This window comes from Nerophis ophidion, linkage group LG07, assembly GCF_033978795.1.
Source record: "Nerophis ophidion isolate RoL-2023_Sa linkage group LG07, RoL_Noph_v1.0, whole genome shotgun sequence".
NCBI lineage: Eukaryota > Metazoa > Chordata > Actinopteri > Syngnathiformes > Syngnathidae > Nerophis > Nerophis ophidion.
Window position 1 is genome coordinate 19408862 of NC_084617.1, and position 20957 is coordinate 19429818.

The window sequence follows — 20957 nt, forward strand, 5'->3', positions numbered from 1 at the left end:
GCCGCAGCGATGGGCAACACGAGCATCACCGAGGGCAAGACCGCCCTGGCAGTGGGAAGCACCTCCATCGCCAGGGGGAAGACCACCGTCTCCATGGGCAACTCCTCCATCTTCAGGGGAGTGACCACCACCTCCATGGGAGAGTCCACCATCCAGAGGCAGAAGACCACGGTGGCTCTGGGCCGGGCCAGCTTCAGCCGGGGAACCACCACCACCTCCTTCCGAAAGGCGTTCATGCCCAAGCGCCGGACCACCTAGATGGGCGCCGGGCGGCCCGACAAAGACTCAAAGGGCGAGTGGAAGACCTCCTTCACCTCCAGCAAGACCTCCTTCAGCAAAGGCAAGGTCTCGCTGCTCAGGACCAAGCACGCCGTCACCTGGGGCCAAGCCGCCATCTCCTGGAGCAGGGGCACGCTGACTTTGGGCAAGAGCGGCGTGGCGGTGGGGACCACCTCCCTCACGCGGGGGAGGACCACCAGCTCCATCGCCACCCTGACCCTCGCCCACGGGACTAGGAGCGTGTCCGCGGTCCGGACCACCCTCCGCAGGGGCGCCGAGACGCACAGCAACGTCTACTGGAATTTCCACGCATGAACCCCCCCTCCCCATGCAGCGCGCGGGGTCACGAACAAGGAGCGGCCTGTCCGCTCGGTGCAAGCAGGTCAGTAACGCTGACGTGTCGGAGGGTCTTAAAGGGGGCGGAGGTCTGGAATCAGAAGTGGTCCGTGAAATGTTTAACCTTTGAAAGGGGTCTGGGTTGGTTTTTGCCTCATTCCTCATAGAGAGGGAGTGAAGAATGCATGAAAGAGATGATACAGTATGAAGTAGAGATAGTCCCCACTTTTTCGACGCAGGATTCTCACAGGAATGAGGCAAAAATACAACCAACCCGACTGTGCATGCTTAGCAGTAATATTAATATGAATAAAACCAGGTTGTTTCCAAGCCAAAGAACAATGGGGTGATGTCACCGCAACAATGTCCCCTTTAGTTGTCCAGTGGGACAATCGTGCGACTGTCGAAGCCCCCCCCACCCCCTTTGCACCCCGCCCTCCACATAGGCAGCGGCCACCTACGGGCCCCTCTGTCCATTCACGGCGACCCAAGAGTGGTATGCGGCCTCGCCAGGCCCACGTCCAGCAGCTCAACGGAGGCATTATCGCGCTCTCGGCGCTTAGCATTCCGGTGCGCTCGGCGTCCATGTTACTTGCAAAACGGGCGTGCGTGCCGCAGGAGCGTGCCATGCCCAGCGCCGAGTGAGCCCTTTGAGAAGCGCCGCTGGAAACCCGTCCCGGGCGGAGACGCCTAGCTCGGCCCCCATGGGCAACACCAGCTTCACCGAGGGCAAGACGGCCCTGACGCTGGGCAACACCAGCATCAAGCGGGGCAAGTCCAAGCTGGCCCTGGGGAACACCTCCATCTCCAGGGGCAAGAGCACCACCTCCATGGGCTCCTCCACCATCACCAGTGGGAAGACCAAGATCTCCCTGGGGGGCGCCTCCTTCAGCAGAGGGACCACCACCACCTCCTTCCGGAAAGCCATCTTCCCCAAACGCAAGACGCTCTAGGTGAGGAGGGGGGGGACCTCACCTGGGCGTGGACCGAAACAGAACATCTGCAACTGCTCTTCTCTTTTTTTGGATTAATTTCACTTCTGGTTAGGTTTGACTTTTAAGGGCCAGGCAGGACTCGCCGGTCAAACAGGTCAGTGGCGTCCTTTTTAATGTCAGACCTAAACCAACACACTTCTTCATGCTTCCTGCAGGAGGTCATGTGATCACCTGAAACTCTCCATCACACCAAGTGTATATTTCTCATTTCGAGTCAAAATATCGAAACAAACTTAAAACAAGTCACAATCTATGGCAGGGGTCAGGAACCTTTTAGGCTGAGAGAGCCATGAAAGCCAAATATTTTGAAATGTATTTCCGTGAGAGCCATATCATATTTTTTAACACTGAGTACAACTAAATGCGTGCATTTTTTAAGTAAGACCAACATTTTTAGAGTATAATAAGTCTCTAATTCTTTTTAATAACATTATTTCTTGAAAAGGTGCGGTAGAAAACGGATGGATGGATTAAAAAGCATGAGAATGTTTTATATTTTGAACGTTATTTTTAACATCGTGATTACCAGCAGAATTATTCATTACTTATCGTGTTAAGCAATGTCAGCTAAGATTTATCAGAGAGCCAGATGCAGTCATCAAAAAACCCACATCTGTCTCTAGAGCCATAGGTTCCCTACCCCTGGTCTATGGGCTTGTTTTAGGCAATAGATCCGAAGAAAAAAAGATAAATGTTTTATAAGATACAAAATGTTACAATACTAGTAGCTAATAATACGTTTTAAGACCACTTTTAAGTTTTAAAAGCTTAAATATTTTGACCTGTTCCACTGGCAAGATTTTATTGCTCATCAAAAGCAAAAATAACTTGCATTGATAGTTTTTTTTTTACTCTTTTTAAGAGGAAATTTTCTTGTTGCTCAAATATCCCCCCCAAAAAATTTAAAATGTTAGAAATTAAAGCATGCAGGGGACATTTGGATATATTTTCATTTTCAGCACGTTTCATTTTCAGAATGTTAAAGGTCCAAGGGACCCAAAAGGGTCTCAGTCACTAAAGTGTTAAAAAAAATTCATTTGTACATTTTTACTTTCAATGCCTCAATTTTTATAGATCAACTTCAGATCTGTCCGTTGACATATTTAATTTTTTTTTTTTATGTTTTATGCCCTTTTTGCTAAATAAAATCCAGATTTGTTATGGCAAAAACATCAAATATGCAAGACTTTAGCCCAGTAATTGGAGCCTTAATCAGATCAATAATTCATTACACCATCAATTTGGGGTAATTTTTTTGTTAATATGTTTTTTTTAATGCTAAAAAGATGCCAGGTATCCAAAAGGGATAAAAGTTTTAAAAATAGGTCACATTAATATATATCACTTTCAACGCTCAGATATATCTGACGATTTTACGCTTTTTTTCTTGTTTTTATGTTTTCTTATTTTTTATGCCCTTTTTTTCAAATATATCACACAAATTATGCAATATTTTCCCAACAAAAGTGGAATATTTGACATGAAGTCATTTGAATATGTCAATAATTCGTAACAACATTGATTTTGATACAATATTATTATTTGAGCAATGGCAATTTTAAAGATAAAAAAAGCCTGCATTGTAGCTTTGTGTTATTAGAGTCAACATTGTAACTTTTCATCCTGTTTGCTCTTTTATTCCATTTTTTCTCTTTTATTTTGGAATAGATTTTTTTTAAATTGTGCCACGGGCCGTAAAAAAAACCCTTTAATATAAAAAACACATAAAATCGAATTCATACATTGGTACCTCAGTTTTAAACCTCCATGTGAGTCACTTTACTCTATATTTGAGCCCCATTTTTCAAACACAATTTTGGTTACGGCACGGCCGAACATTGCTTCTAACAAACGAGTCTGTTTGTCCACGTACAAATCCACGTAATCGAATGCCCACACAAAGAATCCACGCCTTGGTGATTCCGTCTCGGCGACTGCAAAAAGATCCGTCATGGGGCCAAAAAAAGTTGCGAGTGACAGCCCTTTGACAAAGAACCATCTTCAAAAGTGATATTTATTTATGTACATCTCAATCACTATTTGTATTCTTATTTCCCATTGCTTTCTGCACTGTTACTATTTTCGATAAAATGTGTTTTGTGTTCATAAAATTGCTTGGATTTGTGTACAGTTTAGTTTTAGTTGTTTTTTCAATCATGGCACCTTTGTAGTAAAAAGTAGAGTGGGGGGTTCTCATGTCACTAGTGACCTCGTTGACGAGATATAGCACATCTCAGAGTATTACGACCCAAAAGCAACATGCTCTTGGTACCGTTTGACACTGGAAAAACAACAGATTGTTCTTCTGAAATGATTCTTTTGTAACCTCCCCCCCCCAGCCCCCATCTTGGCCCAGCACCCACTCACACATCGCTTCAAATGCCCTCTTGTTCCTCGACCGCACCCTTCTACTGTACAGTGGGACCTCTGAAGGCGGAACACAGTTCGTGCCGCCATTGCGGTCGATCAGGACACATGTTTAACATTATAAAGTGTAAAAAGAAGTGGTATTACTTAAGGGTGTCCTGATCTGATATTGATATTACTCCGATATTAGCAACAACAAAAAAGTATGTGGTCATATATGTGCTTGCATGTAAAATGTGCGATATCATGTGCGATACAAGCAGTCCTGCAGCGTGTTTACTTGTGCAAAGCTGGACAAAAGGTAAACATGCTAGTCTTTAGGCTCCTATGAGCTAGCAGCTGCACAACAGCTAAGCACACAATAGCACACAAGCTAGACATTCACAATAATAATTTTTAACAATATTGCAGTCAATACATTAATTAATACAAACAAGTATCAAATAATTATAGTTGCTTATTATTTACACATATAAACTCTTCAAGGCAGAAACGTACTAGAAAGTATACAGTAACAAACGTGTCCGCATCATGAGCTTGACTTCATGAATTATTGTGACGAGATGTCACAAAAAAATCAATCAACTTAAAGACAGCATAAGTCAATGCCAGATGGTTGATAATAATTATGGGACCACGAGATGTCACCAAAAAAAAAATCAATCAACTTAAAGACAGCATAAGTTCATTCCAGACAGTAGTTAATAAATAGGTTAGTGTTTTTTTTTATACTTACCATTTCTAACATTCCTCAATACAAAATAATAGAAGTGTGTATGAATCCCGCTGATATCGTATCCGATCAATATCGGTATCGGCCAATACTCAAAGCACCAATATTGTATCGTATCGGACAGAAAAAAAAAGTTGTATGGGGACACCCGTAGTAAAAGTATAAAAAAAACTTTATTTTGCAGACAAGCAAGTCTGCTTACGTCACTTCCTGTACCTCAATAAAGCCAAAGAAAATGTAAAACATGCATCATGACGCTCACTCAATCTACGAGTCACTTGACTACATTTTGTCACTTTAAAGGATTATTTCACACAAAATATTGGTCAAATTCAGGATTTTACACCATAGGGTTGTCCGAAGTCCATCCATCCATCCATCCATCCATTTCCTACCGCTTATTCCCTTTGGGGCAGCGGGGGGCGCTGGTGCCTATCTCAGCTACAATCGGACGGGAGCGGGGTACACCCTGGACAAGTCGCCACCTCATCGCAGGGCGGTTGTCCGAAGTGTGAACATTTTATTTCCCCCCTGCATATTGTCTTTACAATCTTAAATATTATGCTATTTGTTTCGTCAACGAGAACTTAAAGCCAATATGTTTTCTTCAGATAGGTTATCATATATTGATCACTTTTAAAGATGCTTTTAGCATCATTTAGGGAGCTGCATTCTATTTGCGTATGAACTTTGTGAACTACATTTTTTTACTTCAAATGTTGCTGACAGTTTAAATTAATAAAGATTTGTGAGCAAATTATGTGTGCTCAAAAAGTCAGTTTGTTTAAATACAGTGTTTAAAAATTAATCCATCCATCCGTCCATCCATTTCCTACCGCTTGTTTCAGTGCAAAGAAATTTGGTTTATACAATAATTTACGTGTATAAATATTCTGTCTATAAAAATAATTACGTGTATAACAATTCTGTGCAAAAAAAACATGTGTATAAAAAATAATTTTGTGTGTAAAATTTCAGTATATGAAAACATTTAGGTGTATAAAGAATTTGTGTAAAATATTCAGTGTACAAAAATAATTTAGTGTATACAATTTTAGTGTGTAAAAACAATTAAGTGTATAAAAATTTAGTGCAAAAAAAAAATCTGTGTATAAAATTTCAGAGTATAAAAACAATTAAGTGTATAAACATTTAGTGCAAAAAAATCAGTGTATAAAAATAATTAAGTGTAAAACAAATCAGTGCAAAAAAGAAATCAGTGCAAAGATAATTTATAGTATAAAAATTAAGTTTATAAAAATAATGTTGTGTATAAAATTTCAGTGCATAAAAACAATTAAGTGTATAAAAATGTAGTGCAAAAACTTCAGTGTATAAAATAATACATTGTATACAATTTCAGTGTATGAAAACAATTAAATGTATAAAATTTTGTGCTAAAAAAATCTTTGTATAAGATCATTTTCTGTATAAAATTTCTGTGCATAAAAACAATTAAGAGTACAAACATTTTGTGCAAAAAATAATTCAGTGTATAAAAATCATTTAGTGTGTAACAATTCAGTGGAAAAAAAGTCAGTGGAAAAATAATTTTGCGTATTAAAATTTCATTTAGAAAACCAGTTTAGTGTATAAAAGTTCAGTGTATAAAAATAATTGCGTGTATAAAAATTCAGTGCAAAACAAATCAGTGTAAAAAATATTTTACTATATGAAAATTCAGTTTACAAAACAATTTAGTGTATAAAATTTCAGTGTATCACAACAATTAAGTGTATAAAAATCTAGTGCAAAAAAATTCAGTGTATACAAATAATACAGTGTAAAAAATGTCAGAATATAAAAAAAATAAGTGTATAAAAATGTTGTGCAAAAAAATTCAGTGTATAAAAATAATTGAGTGTCTAACAATTCAGTGGGAAAAAAATCAGTGGAAAAATACATTTAATTGTAAAAATTCAGTTTATAAAAAGAGTTAAGTGAATAAATATTTAGAGAAAAAAATCAGAGTATAAAAATAATTTAGTGTATAAAATTTCAGTGTATGGAAAAATTTAAGTGTATACAAACTAATTGTGTGTAACAATTCAGAGAAAAAAAATCAGTGTAAAAATAATTTTGTGCATAAAAATTCATTTTATAAAAATAATTAAATGTATAAAATTTCAGTGTATACAAACAATTAAGTGTATAACAATTTAGTGCAAAAAATTTAGTGAATAAAATAATTTTATTTATAAAATCTTAGTGTACAAAAACAATCTAGGGTATACAAATTCAGTACAAAAATATTCCTTGCTAAGGTTCTGAGACAGAATCGATTGCTTTGGTGTTAATTTATCAGAAGTTTTGAGTAACACATTTTTACACACCAAATTTTAAACACTTAATTTTGAAACAATAAATCTTAACAAATAATTTCCAAACACACAAATTTTGCTCACCCATTGGTATTCAATTAAACTGTCAGCATAATTTGATGTAAAAAAAATTCAGGTACATAAATTTAGTTTCCAAAAGAGCTTTCGTAATAAAGACACGCATTACTATTTCCTCTACAATCGCTTCTGATCTCCTTCTTTCTCTTTTTTTTCCCCCACCATTTCTCTCTCCAGTCAAATTAGCAGCAGATGACGACGCAGCAGAGGAGACGTCCAAGTGCGGAGATAAAGAGAGAGAGAGACAGAATAAATAAAGAGAGAGAATAAATGTCTGATGAATAATTCAGGGAGGATACTTTGGGTGGAAGCCATATTGAAAGTGAAACTTCAGTCGGGCGTGTCTCCCATCCTTCCTTCAATCTTGCCCATGGATGCTTAGCAAGTGTTTGAAGGTCCGAGGACGTGTAGCTGCTCGGATTGAGAACTATTTTGAACGCGCTTCAAATTCTTGTGAAAGCGGAAGAATGTGAACATTGAAGTTTCCCATTGGCCGCAAATATTTACCATTGAAACTGTTTTAGTGCTGTCATTTCCCCTCCGGTCCTCACGGGGGCGCTGAGAGGAGCAACAAAGAAGAAGAGTCGCCCTATTTTTGGAAAATCTTTTTTTTTGTCCATATTTGACAGTTTTGTTTTCATCCTCAAGCATGTTCTCGCCTCCTCAGAGTCTCACAGTTCTTGTTTTTTTTCTCCCCCCTGATAGGTCCACGTCGACACAGTTCCTGCCCCAATCCCCTGACGCCACGCCAGAGAAAACAAACACTAAACAAACAACAGGAGGCCTCGATCAAGAAATTGTCCAAAAATCCATTCAGTGAGACAGCTTGTTGCTAGCGGCAACAGCAGATTAGACTGTGCATGAGAAATAAGAGGATGTCGCTAGGCTGCCTGCTCTTCTTCTTCTTGCTCTACTTTTGACGCTTCCTGGTTTTTGATGATGTCACAATATCTTCATCGTGGTTTTTCGAGCCTTAATGAAGACAAAGTCCACTGTCCCCTGCGTTGTACCCCAACAAATCCAATAGGCCCAGGACTAAAGAGTGGTACTCAGTACGGGCGTGAATCTTCCATCCGATTCCGATTCCTGTAGTGACAATTCCATTCAGAATCGATTCAACACAATTTTTAATTTAAAGAAATTCTCCCAATGTAGAAGTTGGAATTGTTATTTGAAAAAAATCCAATTGTATTAATTTTCTAAAATATGTATTTATATTTTCATTAATTGACAATTTATTATAATTATTATTTTATTTTTATTTTTGTATTATGAATCGATTTAGAATCGGGATGAATAAGAAAAAAGAATTGTGATTTGGAGGTAAGTCGATTTTTTTGCATGGAGCTAGCCTAAAAACGTCATTTTAAAAACAAAAAAATGTTTAGTCCTTTTTGAAAGTTTTTTTTTTTTTTTTTAATGACATTTTTTTTTGTTGTTTTAACATTATGAATTGATTATGAATCAGAATGAATAAGAATTGAGATTTGGACGTGGGTCGATTTTTTGCATGGAGATAGCCTAAAAACATCATTTTAAAAACAAAAAACCTATAGTCCTTTTTAAGTTTTTTTTTTTTTTTTTTATATATAAAAAAATATTTTTTCGATTTTTTAATCAATTTAGAATCGGGATGAATAAGAAATAAGAATTGTGATTTGGATGTGAATCGACTATTTAGCATCGAGCTGGCCTAAAAACGTCATTTTAAAAATTGATTCCGACAAAACAGAGAAAAGACAAAACATTTTTTTTTTTTTTATTAATTTCAAATAAATTACAATTTATTTAAATTATTTTTATTTTATGTAAATGTATTTTGAATCAGCACGAATAAGAATCGGGATTCGGACGTGAATTGACTTTTTGTGCACGCCAAATGCTAAAAGGAGCTCCATTTTGCATGAATTGTGTTACATTAGTCCTCGCCCCTTCCTGCTCTGTCACTGATAAGAACATTATGGCAAATTTTCCTAAATTATTTGTTATTTTGCAATATAAATATATTTTATCGAACAATTTATTCATGACTTTTAGTACCAAACATGCATCAAATTAAATTAAAGTTTGATTTAAAAAAAATAATCATAAAATTCATAAGATTATTTGGATATTTACTGAGAAATTTCAATTATTGCAATTCAAATATTCACAGAAGTGTGCTGAAGTTGCAAATCCCAGTCACATCTGTGCCCCAAATTCTGTCAATACTTACATAACGTATGTCATGTAAGAAAAAAAGACCCTCCAAAAGGTGCCCCACAAACACGGTTGTTAAAGTTAATATGCATGTTAAAGAGAGAGCAGGTATTGTAAGTGTTAGGTTTCACGAATAATAATCATAATAATCATAAAAAAACTGTGCTTGGTGCATTAATCCACCGCTAACGTCCGCTAAGCTAGCACGGCAGCTTGAGGCCTGAGAAAGTAGGCCGCACCCCCGAGTCCTGCACCATCAAGACCACAGCCAATCCAGGACCCTCGCCGCCATTTACCACTCGACACGGATGGCGGGGCCGCCCTCCTCTCTCAGAAACCTCACGACTGTCGCTCATTAGTGGGAGTGCAAAGAAGCGCAGTAATCCAATACTGATGGAAACGTGTGCGTGCTTTTGTTTGCGTCTCTGTCCTTGTCGGCTTTCTCCGTCCTTAAAACGCTCTAAAAAGGTCTCTCAGGTCCGTCTGTGTCAGCGCCGCTAATCTCGGTCTTTATTTTCTTTCTGCACCATGTGACTTTGCGTGTGCCTCGCTGTTTGTAGCGCGAAAACTAAGCAGGAACGTTGGAACGTACTGGAATAAAAGCTCTTGATGGTGTGTCTATTTTGGAGTTTTGTCCTTCTTTATCCTTGACATTTATTACAAAAGGCTCACTTGCAAAATTAAAATCAGCATATCTACTGTCCAGTTAATAATGTGGACTATCATGTACTTTCCTACTAGAATGTGTTTAAGTTCCATGTCTATCCCAGCTGGGTACACCCTGGATACTAAAAACGGTTGGGTTAAAAAGTAACCCAATTTTGACCCAACTCCTGGTTCAAAAAAGGACAAGCCCCTTATTTGAGTTATTTTAACTCAACATTTTGGGTTAATTTTTTCAACCCAACTTTTGGGTTGACTTATTTAACCCAAAAGTTAAATTATGCTAACTCGATGTTGGTTGATTCATAACCCAGCTATTAGGTTTAATTTATTCAACAAAAAAGCTCACTACAATGTTGGGTTATTCCCAACCCAACTATTGGGTTGCGCAATTTTGCGCTCATCAACCCAATAGTTGGTCAAAAATGATAAACTTTACTGCTGGTTTGTCCTATTCCTTCCCAACTGCCGGTTCAAAAAGGGACGAGTCCCTTATTTGACTTATTTTAACTCAACATTTTGGGTTAACTTTTTCAACCCAACTTTTGCATTGAATTAGTTAACTTAAAAGTTGAATTATGCTAGCTCAATGTTGTTTGATTCATGACCCAACTATTTGGTTTGATTGATTTAACACAAAAGCTGACTTAAAGTTAAAGTACCAATGAATGTCACACACACACACTAGGTGTGGCGAAATTATTCTCTGCATTTGACCCACCACCCTTGATCACCAATTGGGAGGTGAGGGGAGCAGTGGGTAGCAGCGGTGCCGCGCCCAGGAATTAATTTTGGTGAGTTAACCCCCAGATCCAACCCTTAATGCTGAGTGCAAAGCAGGGAGGTAACGGGTCCCTATTTTTTAGTCTTTGGTATGACTTAGTCGGGATTTGAACTCACGACCTACCGCTCTCGGGTTGGACACTCTACCCACTAAGCCACTGATGCTCAATAGATCCATTCATCCCTCCATTTTCTACCGAGTATTTCCTTTAAGGTTGCGAGGGGGCGCTGGTGCCTATCTCGGCTACAATCGGGCGGAAGTACACCCTGGACAAGTCGCCTCCTCATCGCAGATGCTCACTACAATGTTGGGTTATTCCCAACCCAACTATTGGGTTGCGCAGTTTAGTGCTCCTCGACGCAAAAGTTGGTTAAAAATAATACATTTTACTGCTGGTTTGTCCTACTCCTTCCCAAGCGTTGGTTCAAAAAAGGACGAGTCCCATATTTGAGTTATTTTAACTCAACATTTTGGGTAAATTTTTTTCAACCAAACGTTTGCATTGAATTATTTAACCCAAAAGTTGAGTTATGCTAACACAATGTTGGTTGATTCACAACCCAACTATTGGGTTGAATTTATTTAAACACAAAAGTTGAGTTATGCTCACTACAATGTTGGGTTATTCCCAACCCAACTATTGGGTTGCGCAATTTAGCGCTCCTCGACCCAATAGTTGGTTAAAAATTATAAACTTTACAGCTGGTTTGTCCAACTCCTTCCCAACTACTGGTTCTAAGAAGGACGAGCCCCTTATTTGAGTTATTTTAACTCAACATTTTGGGTTAATTTTTTCAACCCAACTTTTGTGTTGAATTATTGAACCCAAAAGTTGAGTTATGCTAACTCAATGTTGGTAATTCATAACCCAATTATTGGGTTGAATTTATTCAACACAAAAGTTGAGTTATGCTCACTACAATGTTGGGTTATTCCCAACCCAACTATTGGGTTGCGCAATTTAGCGCTCCTCGACCCAATAGTTGGTTAAAAATTATCAACTTTACTGCTGGCTTGTTCGACTCCTTCCCAACTACTGGTTCTAAGACGGACGAGCCCCTTATTTGAGTTATTTCAACTCACTATTTTGGGTAAATTTTTTATACACAACTTTTGCATTTAATTATTTAACCTAAAAGTTGAATTATTCTAACTAAATGTTGGTTGATTCATAACCCAACTATTTGGTTTAATTTATCTATCACAAAAGCTGTGTTATGCTCACTACAATTTTGGGTTATTCCCAACCCAACTATTGGGTTGCGCATTTTAGTGCTCCTTGACCCAATAGTTGGTTAAAAACTTTACATTTTACTGCTGGTTTGTCCTACTCCTTCACAGCTACTGATCAAAATAATTTTTATTCCGTTAAAATATACTCAAAAGCAAGATATGAGTATATGGTCAGAGTAGTCCTAAACATCATGCTCAAAAATTTGTATGTACATAAAGTGTGTGATTGTAAATAATGTTAATGAGATTGATCCATAATAAAATTCCCTTCAAGAAAAAAAAGTAACTTTTTTGATAAAAAAGAAAATGCGTTCCTCATTGAAAAACAACCCAAAAATGGTTCATATTTTCGAAAACCCTGAAATTGAGTTAAAATAATACCCTTATGACCCAAAAAATGGATTGCTCTTCATAAAAATAACTCCAAAATTTAACCCAACACCTGCAACTCATAAATTGGGTTATCAAAATAACCCAGCATTCTTTAAAATTATTTTTATTCCGTTAAAATATAGTCAAAAGCAAAATATGAGTATATGGTCATAGTAGTCCTAAACATCATGCTCAAAATTTTTTATGTACATAAAGTGTGTGATTGTAAATAATGTTAATGAGATTGATCCATAATAAAATTCCCTTCAAGAAAAAAAAGTAACTTTTTTGATAAAAAAGAAAATGCGTTCCTCATTGAAAAACAACCCAAAAATGGTTCATATTTTCGAAAACCCTGAAATTGAGTTAAAATAATACCCTTATGACCCAAAAAATGGATTGCTCTTCATAAAAATAACTCCAAAATTTAACCCAACACCTGCAACTCATAAATTGGGTTATCAAAATAACCCAGCATTCTTTAAAATTATTTTTATTCCGTTAAAATATAGTCAAAAGCAAAATATGAGTATATGGTCATAGTAGTCCTAAACATCATGCTCAAAATTTTTTATGTACATAAAGTGTGTGATTGTAAATAATGTTAATGAGATTGATCCATAATAAAATTCCCTTCAAGAAAAAAAAGTAACTTTTTTGATAAAAAAGAAAATGCGTTCCTCATTGAAAAACAACCCAAAAATGGTTCATATTTTTGAAAACCCAGAAATTGAGTTAAAATAATACCCTTTTGACCCAAAAAATTGATTGCTCTTCATAAAAATAACTCCAAAATTTAACCCAACAACTGCAACTCATAAATTGGGTTGTCAAAATAACCCAGCATTCTTTAAAATTATTTTTATTCCGTTAAAATATAGTCAATAGCAAAATATGAGTATATGGTCATAGTAGTCCTAAACATCATGCTCAAAATTTTTTATGTACATAAAGTGTGTGATTGTAAATAATGTTAATGAGATTGATCCATAATAAAATTCCCTTCCAGAAAAAAAAGTAACTTCTTGATAAAAAAAAAAAGAAAATGCGTTCCTCAATGAAAAACAACCCAAAAACGGTTCATATTTTCGAAAACCCAGAAATTGAGTTAAAATAATACCCTTTTGACCCAAAAAATTGATTGCTCTTCATAAAAATAACTCCAAAATTTAACCCAACACTCGCAACTCATAAATCGGGTTATCAAAATAACCCAACATTCTGTAAGTGTGTGGACAAGTCACCACCTCATCGCAGGCACAGCACAGATAGACAGACAACATTCACACTCACATTCACACACTAGGGCCAATTTAGTGTTGCCAATCAACCTATCCCCAGGTGCATGTCTTTGGAGGTAGGAGGAAGCCGGAGTACCCGGAGGGAACCCACGCAGTCACGGGGAGAACATGCAAACTCCACACAGAAAGAATGTCGTTAAAAGGCATGTTGTTTCAACGTTGTATTTGTGTTGTAGAATATTGGTTGGGAAATGACCGAAATTCAACGGTCAAATCAACCTCAGAGCCCAACATTGATTAAAGGTCATCAAAAAGCATCTTGTTTCAACATTATGTTTGAGTTGCTTAAATACATGACCTAATTCAACCAGTTCTCAACGCTGTTTCAATGTCTTACGCCTGCTGGGTAGCTCACAACAATGGAGCGTTTTAAATTGGAAAAATGTAAAATATTAATAACATCTCAGCCATGTTGGAAAAAATATAACTTATTGAATTCACATCATACTCATATTTTGGAGCTAGACAAAACTTTTGATTGATTGATTGATTGATTGAGACTTTTATTAGTAGATTACACAGTACAGTAGATATTCCGTACAATTGACCACCAATTGACCTGTATTTTTAATTTTCAATCAAGTCTATGTATATGTGTTCCATGTAAAAAGTAAAAAAAAAAACTCCAATAAATATCAAGTTTTGAAAAAAAACTAAAAAAAAAAACAAATTACCACCATAATGACCAACATTAAAGTACAGTAGCGTAGTAAGCCAAAGTATTCATTAAAAACAAGGCAGAGGTTTTATTTAACGAGTATGTTTAATGTTTTGGGACACATTACACACAGTTTGAACAATAACACCTTGTTTGAATATTTACTTAGGCGATTATTTGGTGTGCCCCTAGACCAGGGGTGTCAAACTCAAATATAGAGTGGGCCAAAATTTAAAACTGAACAAAGCCGCGGGCCAAGGGTGAACAAATTAACCTTTTAATAGGGACCCAAACAAGTTTTGCATTGAATATTGAACAAGTAAGGCTTAAATAGGGCAGCATGGTGGAACAGGAGTTAGTGCATCTGCCTCACAATACGAAGGTCCTGAGTAATCCTGGGTTTAATCCCGGATTCGGGTTCGGGATCTTTCTGTGTGGAGTTTGCATGTTCTCCCCGTGACTGCGTGGGTTCCCTCCGGGTACTCGGGCTTCCCCCCATGGAACAGGCAGAGCTTATATGACATAATAGTGCAAAATCAACTTTCAAAAAACATCAGTGGTATAGTAAATAAAATTTAATTAAAAAAATGAATGCATATTTTCTATTTGCAGCCTTCTGAGGTAAATATCAACATTAACTTTTTCCACAGGCTAATAAATTCGAAAATAAAATAATAATGAAGTGGGCGGGGTTTGGTGGTAGCGAGGAGTGTATATTGTAGCGTTCCGGTAGAGTTAGTGCTGCAAGGGCTTCTGGGTATTTGTTTTGTTGTGTTTATGCTGTGTTACGGTGCGGGTGTTCTCCCGAAATGTGTTTTGTCATTCTTGTTCGGTGTGGGTTCACAGAGTGGCGCATATTTGTAACAATGTTAAAGTTGTTTATACGGCCACCCTCAGTGTGACCTGTATGGCTGTTGACCAAGTATGTGTGTGTGAAAGCCGCATATACTATGTGACTTGGCCAGCACGCAGTTTATATGGAGGAGAAGAGGACGTGACGGCATGTTGTAGAAGACGCTAAAGGCAGTGCCTTTAAGGCATGCTCCCAATATTGTTGTCCGGGTGGAAATCGGGAGAATGGTTGCCCAGGGAGATTTTCGGGAAGGGCAATAAACTTCGGGAGTCTCCCGGAAAAATCGGGAGGGTTGGCAAGTATTAGCAGTGAATGTGGTGTTACCGGCGGGCCAGCTCTAATGTTAATTTGATATTGCCTCAAGGGCCAAATGAAATTGAACGGCAGGCCAGAGTTTGACACCCATGCCCTTGACCAGGGGTCGGGAACCTTTTTGGCAGAGAGAGCCATGAAAGCCAAATATTTTAAAATGTATTTCCGTAAGAGCCATATCATATTTTTTAACACTGCCTAATGCATGCATTTTTTAAGTAAAACCAACATTTTTAGAGTATAAGTCTCTAAATTATTTTTAATAGCATTATTTCTTGAACAGGTGCGGTAGAAAACAGTTGGATGGATTAAAATACATGAGAATGTTTTATATTTTGAACGTTATTTTTAACATCGTGATGACCAGCAGAATTATTCATTACTTATCGTGTTAAGCAATGTCAGCTAAGATTTATCTGAGAGCCAGATGCAGTCATCAAAAGAGCCACATCTGGCTCTAGAGCCATAGGTTCCCTACCCCTGCCCTAGACAGAGCCCCCGTATCACTAGTGCTGCACATACCACAGTTTGAGAAAGACTGAGTTACACACAAAAAAAAAAAATTGGCAGCACAAACAAATGATACATGTTTAGGGAGATTTTAAAAAGGTGTGTCACAAAAATTATTTTTTCAGTACTTTAAATACCGTAACGGCACAAACTAAACATTTGACAACACAAACCAGCACAAACGTAGTACAAACGAACAGGACAAGTTTGGGGAGATTTTGACAAGGTGGGGGGCAACTTCACACAGGCCTGAAATGGATTGGTATGCTGTTTTAAAATTTGAATCGAAGAGGTAAAAGTTTTTTGGCGACATCTAGTGGTCACAATAAATCATTTAATTAATCTCATGATGTAGTAAGTAGAATGATGCAGACACTTTAGTTACTTGATACTTTCTAACACGCCTTGGAGACTTTGTATGTGTAAGTAATATGCAATTATCTGATACTTTATGACAAATGTGCTGTTTTACACTGCAATAGTGTTCAGTTATAAATACGTATGTCTAGCTTGTGTGGTATTGTGTGCTTAGCTGTTATGTAGCTGCTAGCCCTTAGTGGCTTATATCAGTGGTCCCCAACCTTTTTGTATCCGCGGACCGGTCACTGACGGGGGGCTTTTTTTTTCTTTTTTTTCCTTTGTCATGAAAAAGGGACGTTTTTGTCATGAAAAAGGGAGTTTTTTGTGGTTGGTGCACTAGTTGTAAGTGTATATTGTGTTTTTTATGTTGATTTGATTTTAAAAAATTCCATCCATCCATCCATCATCTTCCGCTTATCCGAGGTCGGGTCGCGGGGTCAGCAGCCTAAGCAGGGAAGCCCAGACTTCCCTATCTCCAGCCACTTCGTCTAGCTCTTCCCGGGGGATCCCGAGGCGTTCCCAGGCCAGCCGGGAGACATAGTCTTCCCAACGTGTCCTGGGTCTTCCCCGTGGTCTCCTACTAGCTGGACGTGCCCTAAACACATCCCTAGGGAGGTGTTCGGGTGGCATCCTGACCAGATGCCCGAACCAACTCATCTGGCTCCTCTCGATGTGGAGGAGCAGCGGCTTTACGTTGAGTTCATCCCGGATGGCAGAGCTTCTCACCCTATCTCTAAGGGAGAGCCCCGCCACCCGGCGGAGGAAACTCATTTCGGCCGCTTGTACCCGTGATCTTATCCTTTCGGTCATGACCCAAAGCTCATGACCATAGGTGAGGATGGGAACGTAGATCGACCGGTAAATTGAGAGCTTTGCCTTCCGGCTCAGCTCCTTCTTCACCACAACGGATCGATACAACGTCCGCATTACTGAAGACGCCGCACCGATCCGCCTGTCGATCTCACGATCCACTCTTCCCCCACTCGTGAACAAGACTCCTAGGTACTTGAACTCCTCCACTTGGGGCAGGGTCTCCTCCCCAACCCGGAGATGGCACTCCACCCTTTTCCGGGCGAGAACCATGGACTCGGACTTGGAGGTGCTGATTCTCATTCCGGTCGCTTCACACTCGGCTGCGAACCGATCCAGTGAGAGCTGAAGATCCCGGCCAGATGAAGCCATCAGGACCATATCATCTGCAAAAAGCAGAGACCTAATTCCGTGGCCACCAAACCGGAACCCCTCAACGCCTTGGCTGCCCCTAGAAATTCTGTCCAGAAAAGTTATGAACAGAATCGGTGACAAAGGACAGCCTTGGCGGAGTCCAACCCTCACTGGAAATGTGTCCGACTTACTGCCGGCAATGCGGACCAAGCTCTGACACTGATTATACAGGGAGCGGACTGCCACAATAAGACAGTCCGGTACCCCATACTCTCTGAGCACTCCCCACAGGCCTTCCTGAGGGACACGGTCGAATGCCTTCTCCAAGTGGAACAGCTCTTAAAAAAAATTATTTTATTTTTTATTTTATTTTTTTTAAATGAAAATTAATAAAAATTATTTTGCCGTGGCCCGATTGGTACCGGGCCGCGGCCCGGTGGTTGGGGACCACTGGCTTATATGACTTGACTAAAATAGAAGAAATAGTGTTTGTTGGACGACATTTAGATGTTAACTGCCTGTCTATTTTTGCACAAGTAAACACGCTGCAAGGCTGCTTGTATCGGACATGACGTCACACATTTTACATGCAAGCACATATCATCCCAAACTTGTTTTTTTGCTAATATCGCACCGATATATGATACTAATATTGGTTTTGGACACCCCCACTTGCCTTTATGGTAAAAAGACGCCAGTAATAAAGATTAGCATGGTCACAGATCTATATCGATACCAAACACATGCACGGTACAAACAATTCTATGAAGTTCAAGAATATTCCTTATCTTTTCAGAACCATAAATAAATAAATGTCCAAGTAACAAAATCCCATCTCTCTCGTGGTCAGTTGTGTCCCTGTCTAATTTTTCATTAATAGCGTCATAAATTGATTGATTGATTGATTGATTGATTGATTGATTGATTGATTGATTGATTGATTGATTGATTGGAGAAAAGAACTGCAGTGCTGCCTGATCCTTGACCTGCGTGGGATGCTATATTTTTTTTTATCTTTAAGGCTGCCCTCAGGTTTGGACATCAATTTTTTTTTTCAAATATTTTTATTTAATTTTGCAGACAGTACAGTGTGATAGAACATGGTAATCAATTTTTTTTTTTAACAAATCTATCCATCCATCCATCCATCCATTTTCTACTGCTCAGGGACACGCGGTGGTGCTGGAGCCTATCTATCCAAGCTGCACTTGGGCGGAAGGCGGTGTACACCCTGGACAAATCGCCACCTCATCGCAGGGCCAACACAGATAGACAGACAGTTTTATTTTTTTTCAACACCCAAATCTCTAGAGCAACTTCAGATCTATCAGTCAATCTAAAAAAAAAAAAAAAAATTGTAAGTTTTATGTCCTTTTTGTTCAAGAAAATCATGATTTTAAGTTAAAAAGAAAAAACACAACATATGCAAAATGTTTCACCAAAAATGTTTCAAAGTGTAATATTTGATGTGAAGTAATTGGAGCCTTGAGTAGGTAAATAATTCATGAAAACATTGATTTTGATTCACTATTATTTTTGAGCAATGGCAGTTATTATTTTACAAAATCCCACAAAAATTCTCAGGTACCCAAAATGGCCCCACTTATATTATTTGGTTTTTTTTAACATAGTGAAGCCTGATATCTACATCTTTAAGCTATATTTAAACCAGTACGGGTGGCACTGGGAGCAGGTGTGTAAAATGTCTTGCTCTAGGACACAACGGCAGTGACTAGAAGCGGGAATCCAACCTGGAACACTCAAGTTACTCGCACGGCCACTCTTAATTCATAACATCATTGATTCTGATTCCTTGTTATATTTTGAGCAATGACAGCTTTAAAGATAGGGACATCAACATTGGATCTAAAAAAAAAAAAAAAGAGTCAACATTGCAACTTTTCACTGTTACATTTCACCTATTTGCTCTTTTATTCCACTTTGTTTATGTTTTTTTGTAATGTATTTTTTAGAATGTGCCTTCAGGTTACAAATGGCTTCCGGGCCGCACTTTGACACCTGTGTTTTAAATAGTTCTAAATACCTTTAAATAGTCTAATCTCCACATTTGCATTTCATTTTTGAGTTATCTTTACAGCATGTTTGATTGATTGATTGAAACTTTAATTGTACCCCGCCTTCCGCCCGATTGTAGCTGAGATAGGCTCCAGCGCCTCCCGGGACCCCAGAGGGAGTAAGCGGTAGAAAATGGATGGACGGGTTAGTAGATTGCACAGTACAGTAAATATTCCGTACAATTGACCACTAAATGTTAACACCCGAATAAATTTTTCAACTTCACGTTAATCAATTCCTGTTTTTATATTATTAATCAAACAGAGGCACACAACATTGGATTCAGCTACAGCTGAGACTTATGTGACATCATCGCTGCAAAGTAGGCCTCATATAACAAGCGATGATGATTGTGCTCCACATCAAGGTCCGGTATGTCGTGGTGGTATAATAGAGTCCTGACCTCTCTCCCTGCACCACATTATGATGACGATGATGATATATAAGATAGTTTATTGTGCAGATTGAGGAGGAAGGATGGGAGGGAGGAGTCCTTGCACGCCCTTGTCCCAAAGCAGACATTATACCGAGTGATGGAGAGCCAACCTTAGATATCTTTTATTCCTCCGTGCATTCATGCAAACAATAATGCATCACCTAATAATGCAATCTAATTTTCTATGGATGTTTTAATGAGAAAAGAAAAAACAGTATATGTATTCTTAATTAAGGGGGTGTGGAGGTTGCTTCTAATAGTTCCCTACATGTGACCTAATATGCATGACGTGACCATTTATTTTGATTATTCGTAGGAAATGACTCATGCATGTCGTGACATACCTGCACACCGTGATGAGGTTTTTTCTCTCCACGCCGACGCTCCGGACAGACGCCTTTTTCGATGTCAGACCCATAGCCATTGCTGTGTGCACGCAGCCGGGCTCCATCCACCCAGCGGCGGCGCAAGCGGGGCCTCTCCGGCTGTCCGCGCCCAGGCCACGACCCCTCCCTCCGCCGGGGTTCTGAGTCCGAAGAGCAGGCGCGGTCCTCGGCGGCAGAGCTGGAGATGCCGCTGCTGCTGAAGCTGGAGGACGAAGCGTCGGAAACCAGAAGGTTAAAAACGCACCGTTTCCGGGTTATCGTTTCAAAATAAAAGAGGAACTGTCATGTCGAATGTTTGTTTTTGTGTCATGCCCTCGGGTTCCTTTGCTGTACAACGTGTTTTTAATCAGTCAATGACATCGTAATAAATTCACCACGGTGTCAAAACTGTCGAAGTGCCAGAAACCACAAGGTTAAAAACGCACCGTTTCCGGCTTCCCGTTTCAAAATAAAACAGGAACTGTCATGTCAAATTTTTATTTCTGCCATGCCTCCACGTCACTTTGCTGTAAAACATGTTTTTATCAGTCAAGTATCAATG

General features: G+C 38.8%; 2 protein-coding genes across 6 annotated transcripts in view; one reads left to right on the forward strand and one right to left on the reverse strand.

The window, feature by feature from the left end:
* The window catches only part of rundc3aa (RUN domain containing 3Aa), a 59748-nt gene that overhangs the window by 29308 nt on the left and 9483 nt on the right, over positions 1-20957 (reverse strand). The window contains exon 2 of the mRNA XM_061905517.1: positions 20375-20618. Coding sequence (XP_061761501.1) covers positions 20375-20618 — 244 coding nt within the window. The remainder of the gene's footprint in view (positions 1-20374; positions 20619-20957) is intronic.
* Positions 267-9929, forward strand: zwi (zwilling). 5 transcript variants are annotated; one of them, XR_009807430.1, is made up of 2 exons: positions 267-661; positions 7287-9929. XR_009807430.1 is itself a non-coding variant. In XM_061905512.1 (2 exons), the coding sequence occupies exon 1, from the start codon at positions 1320-1322 to the stop codon at positions 1566-1568; it is 249 nt and encodes an 82-aa protein (XP_061761496.1). In that variant the 5' UTR covers positions 691-1319; the 3' UTR covers positions 7287-9929. The 5 variants fall into 5 exon arrangements, 2 of the variants coding, with proteins under 2 accessions (XP_061761496.1, XP_061761495.1); XM_061905512.1 differs by lacking the exon at positions 267-661 and adding an exon at positions 691-1568; XM_061905511.1 differs by lacking the exon at positions 267-661 and adding an exon at positions 695-1568 and having other exon boundaries at positions 7815-9929.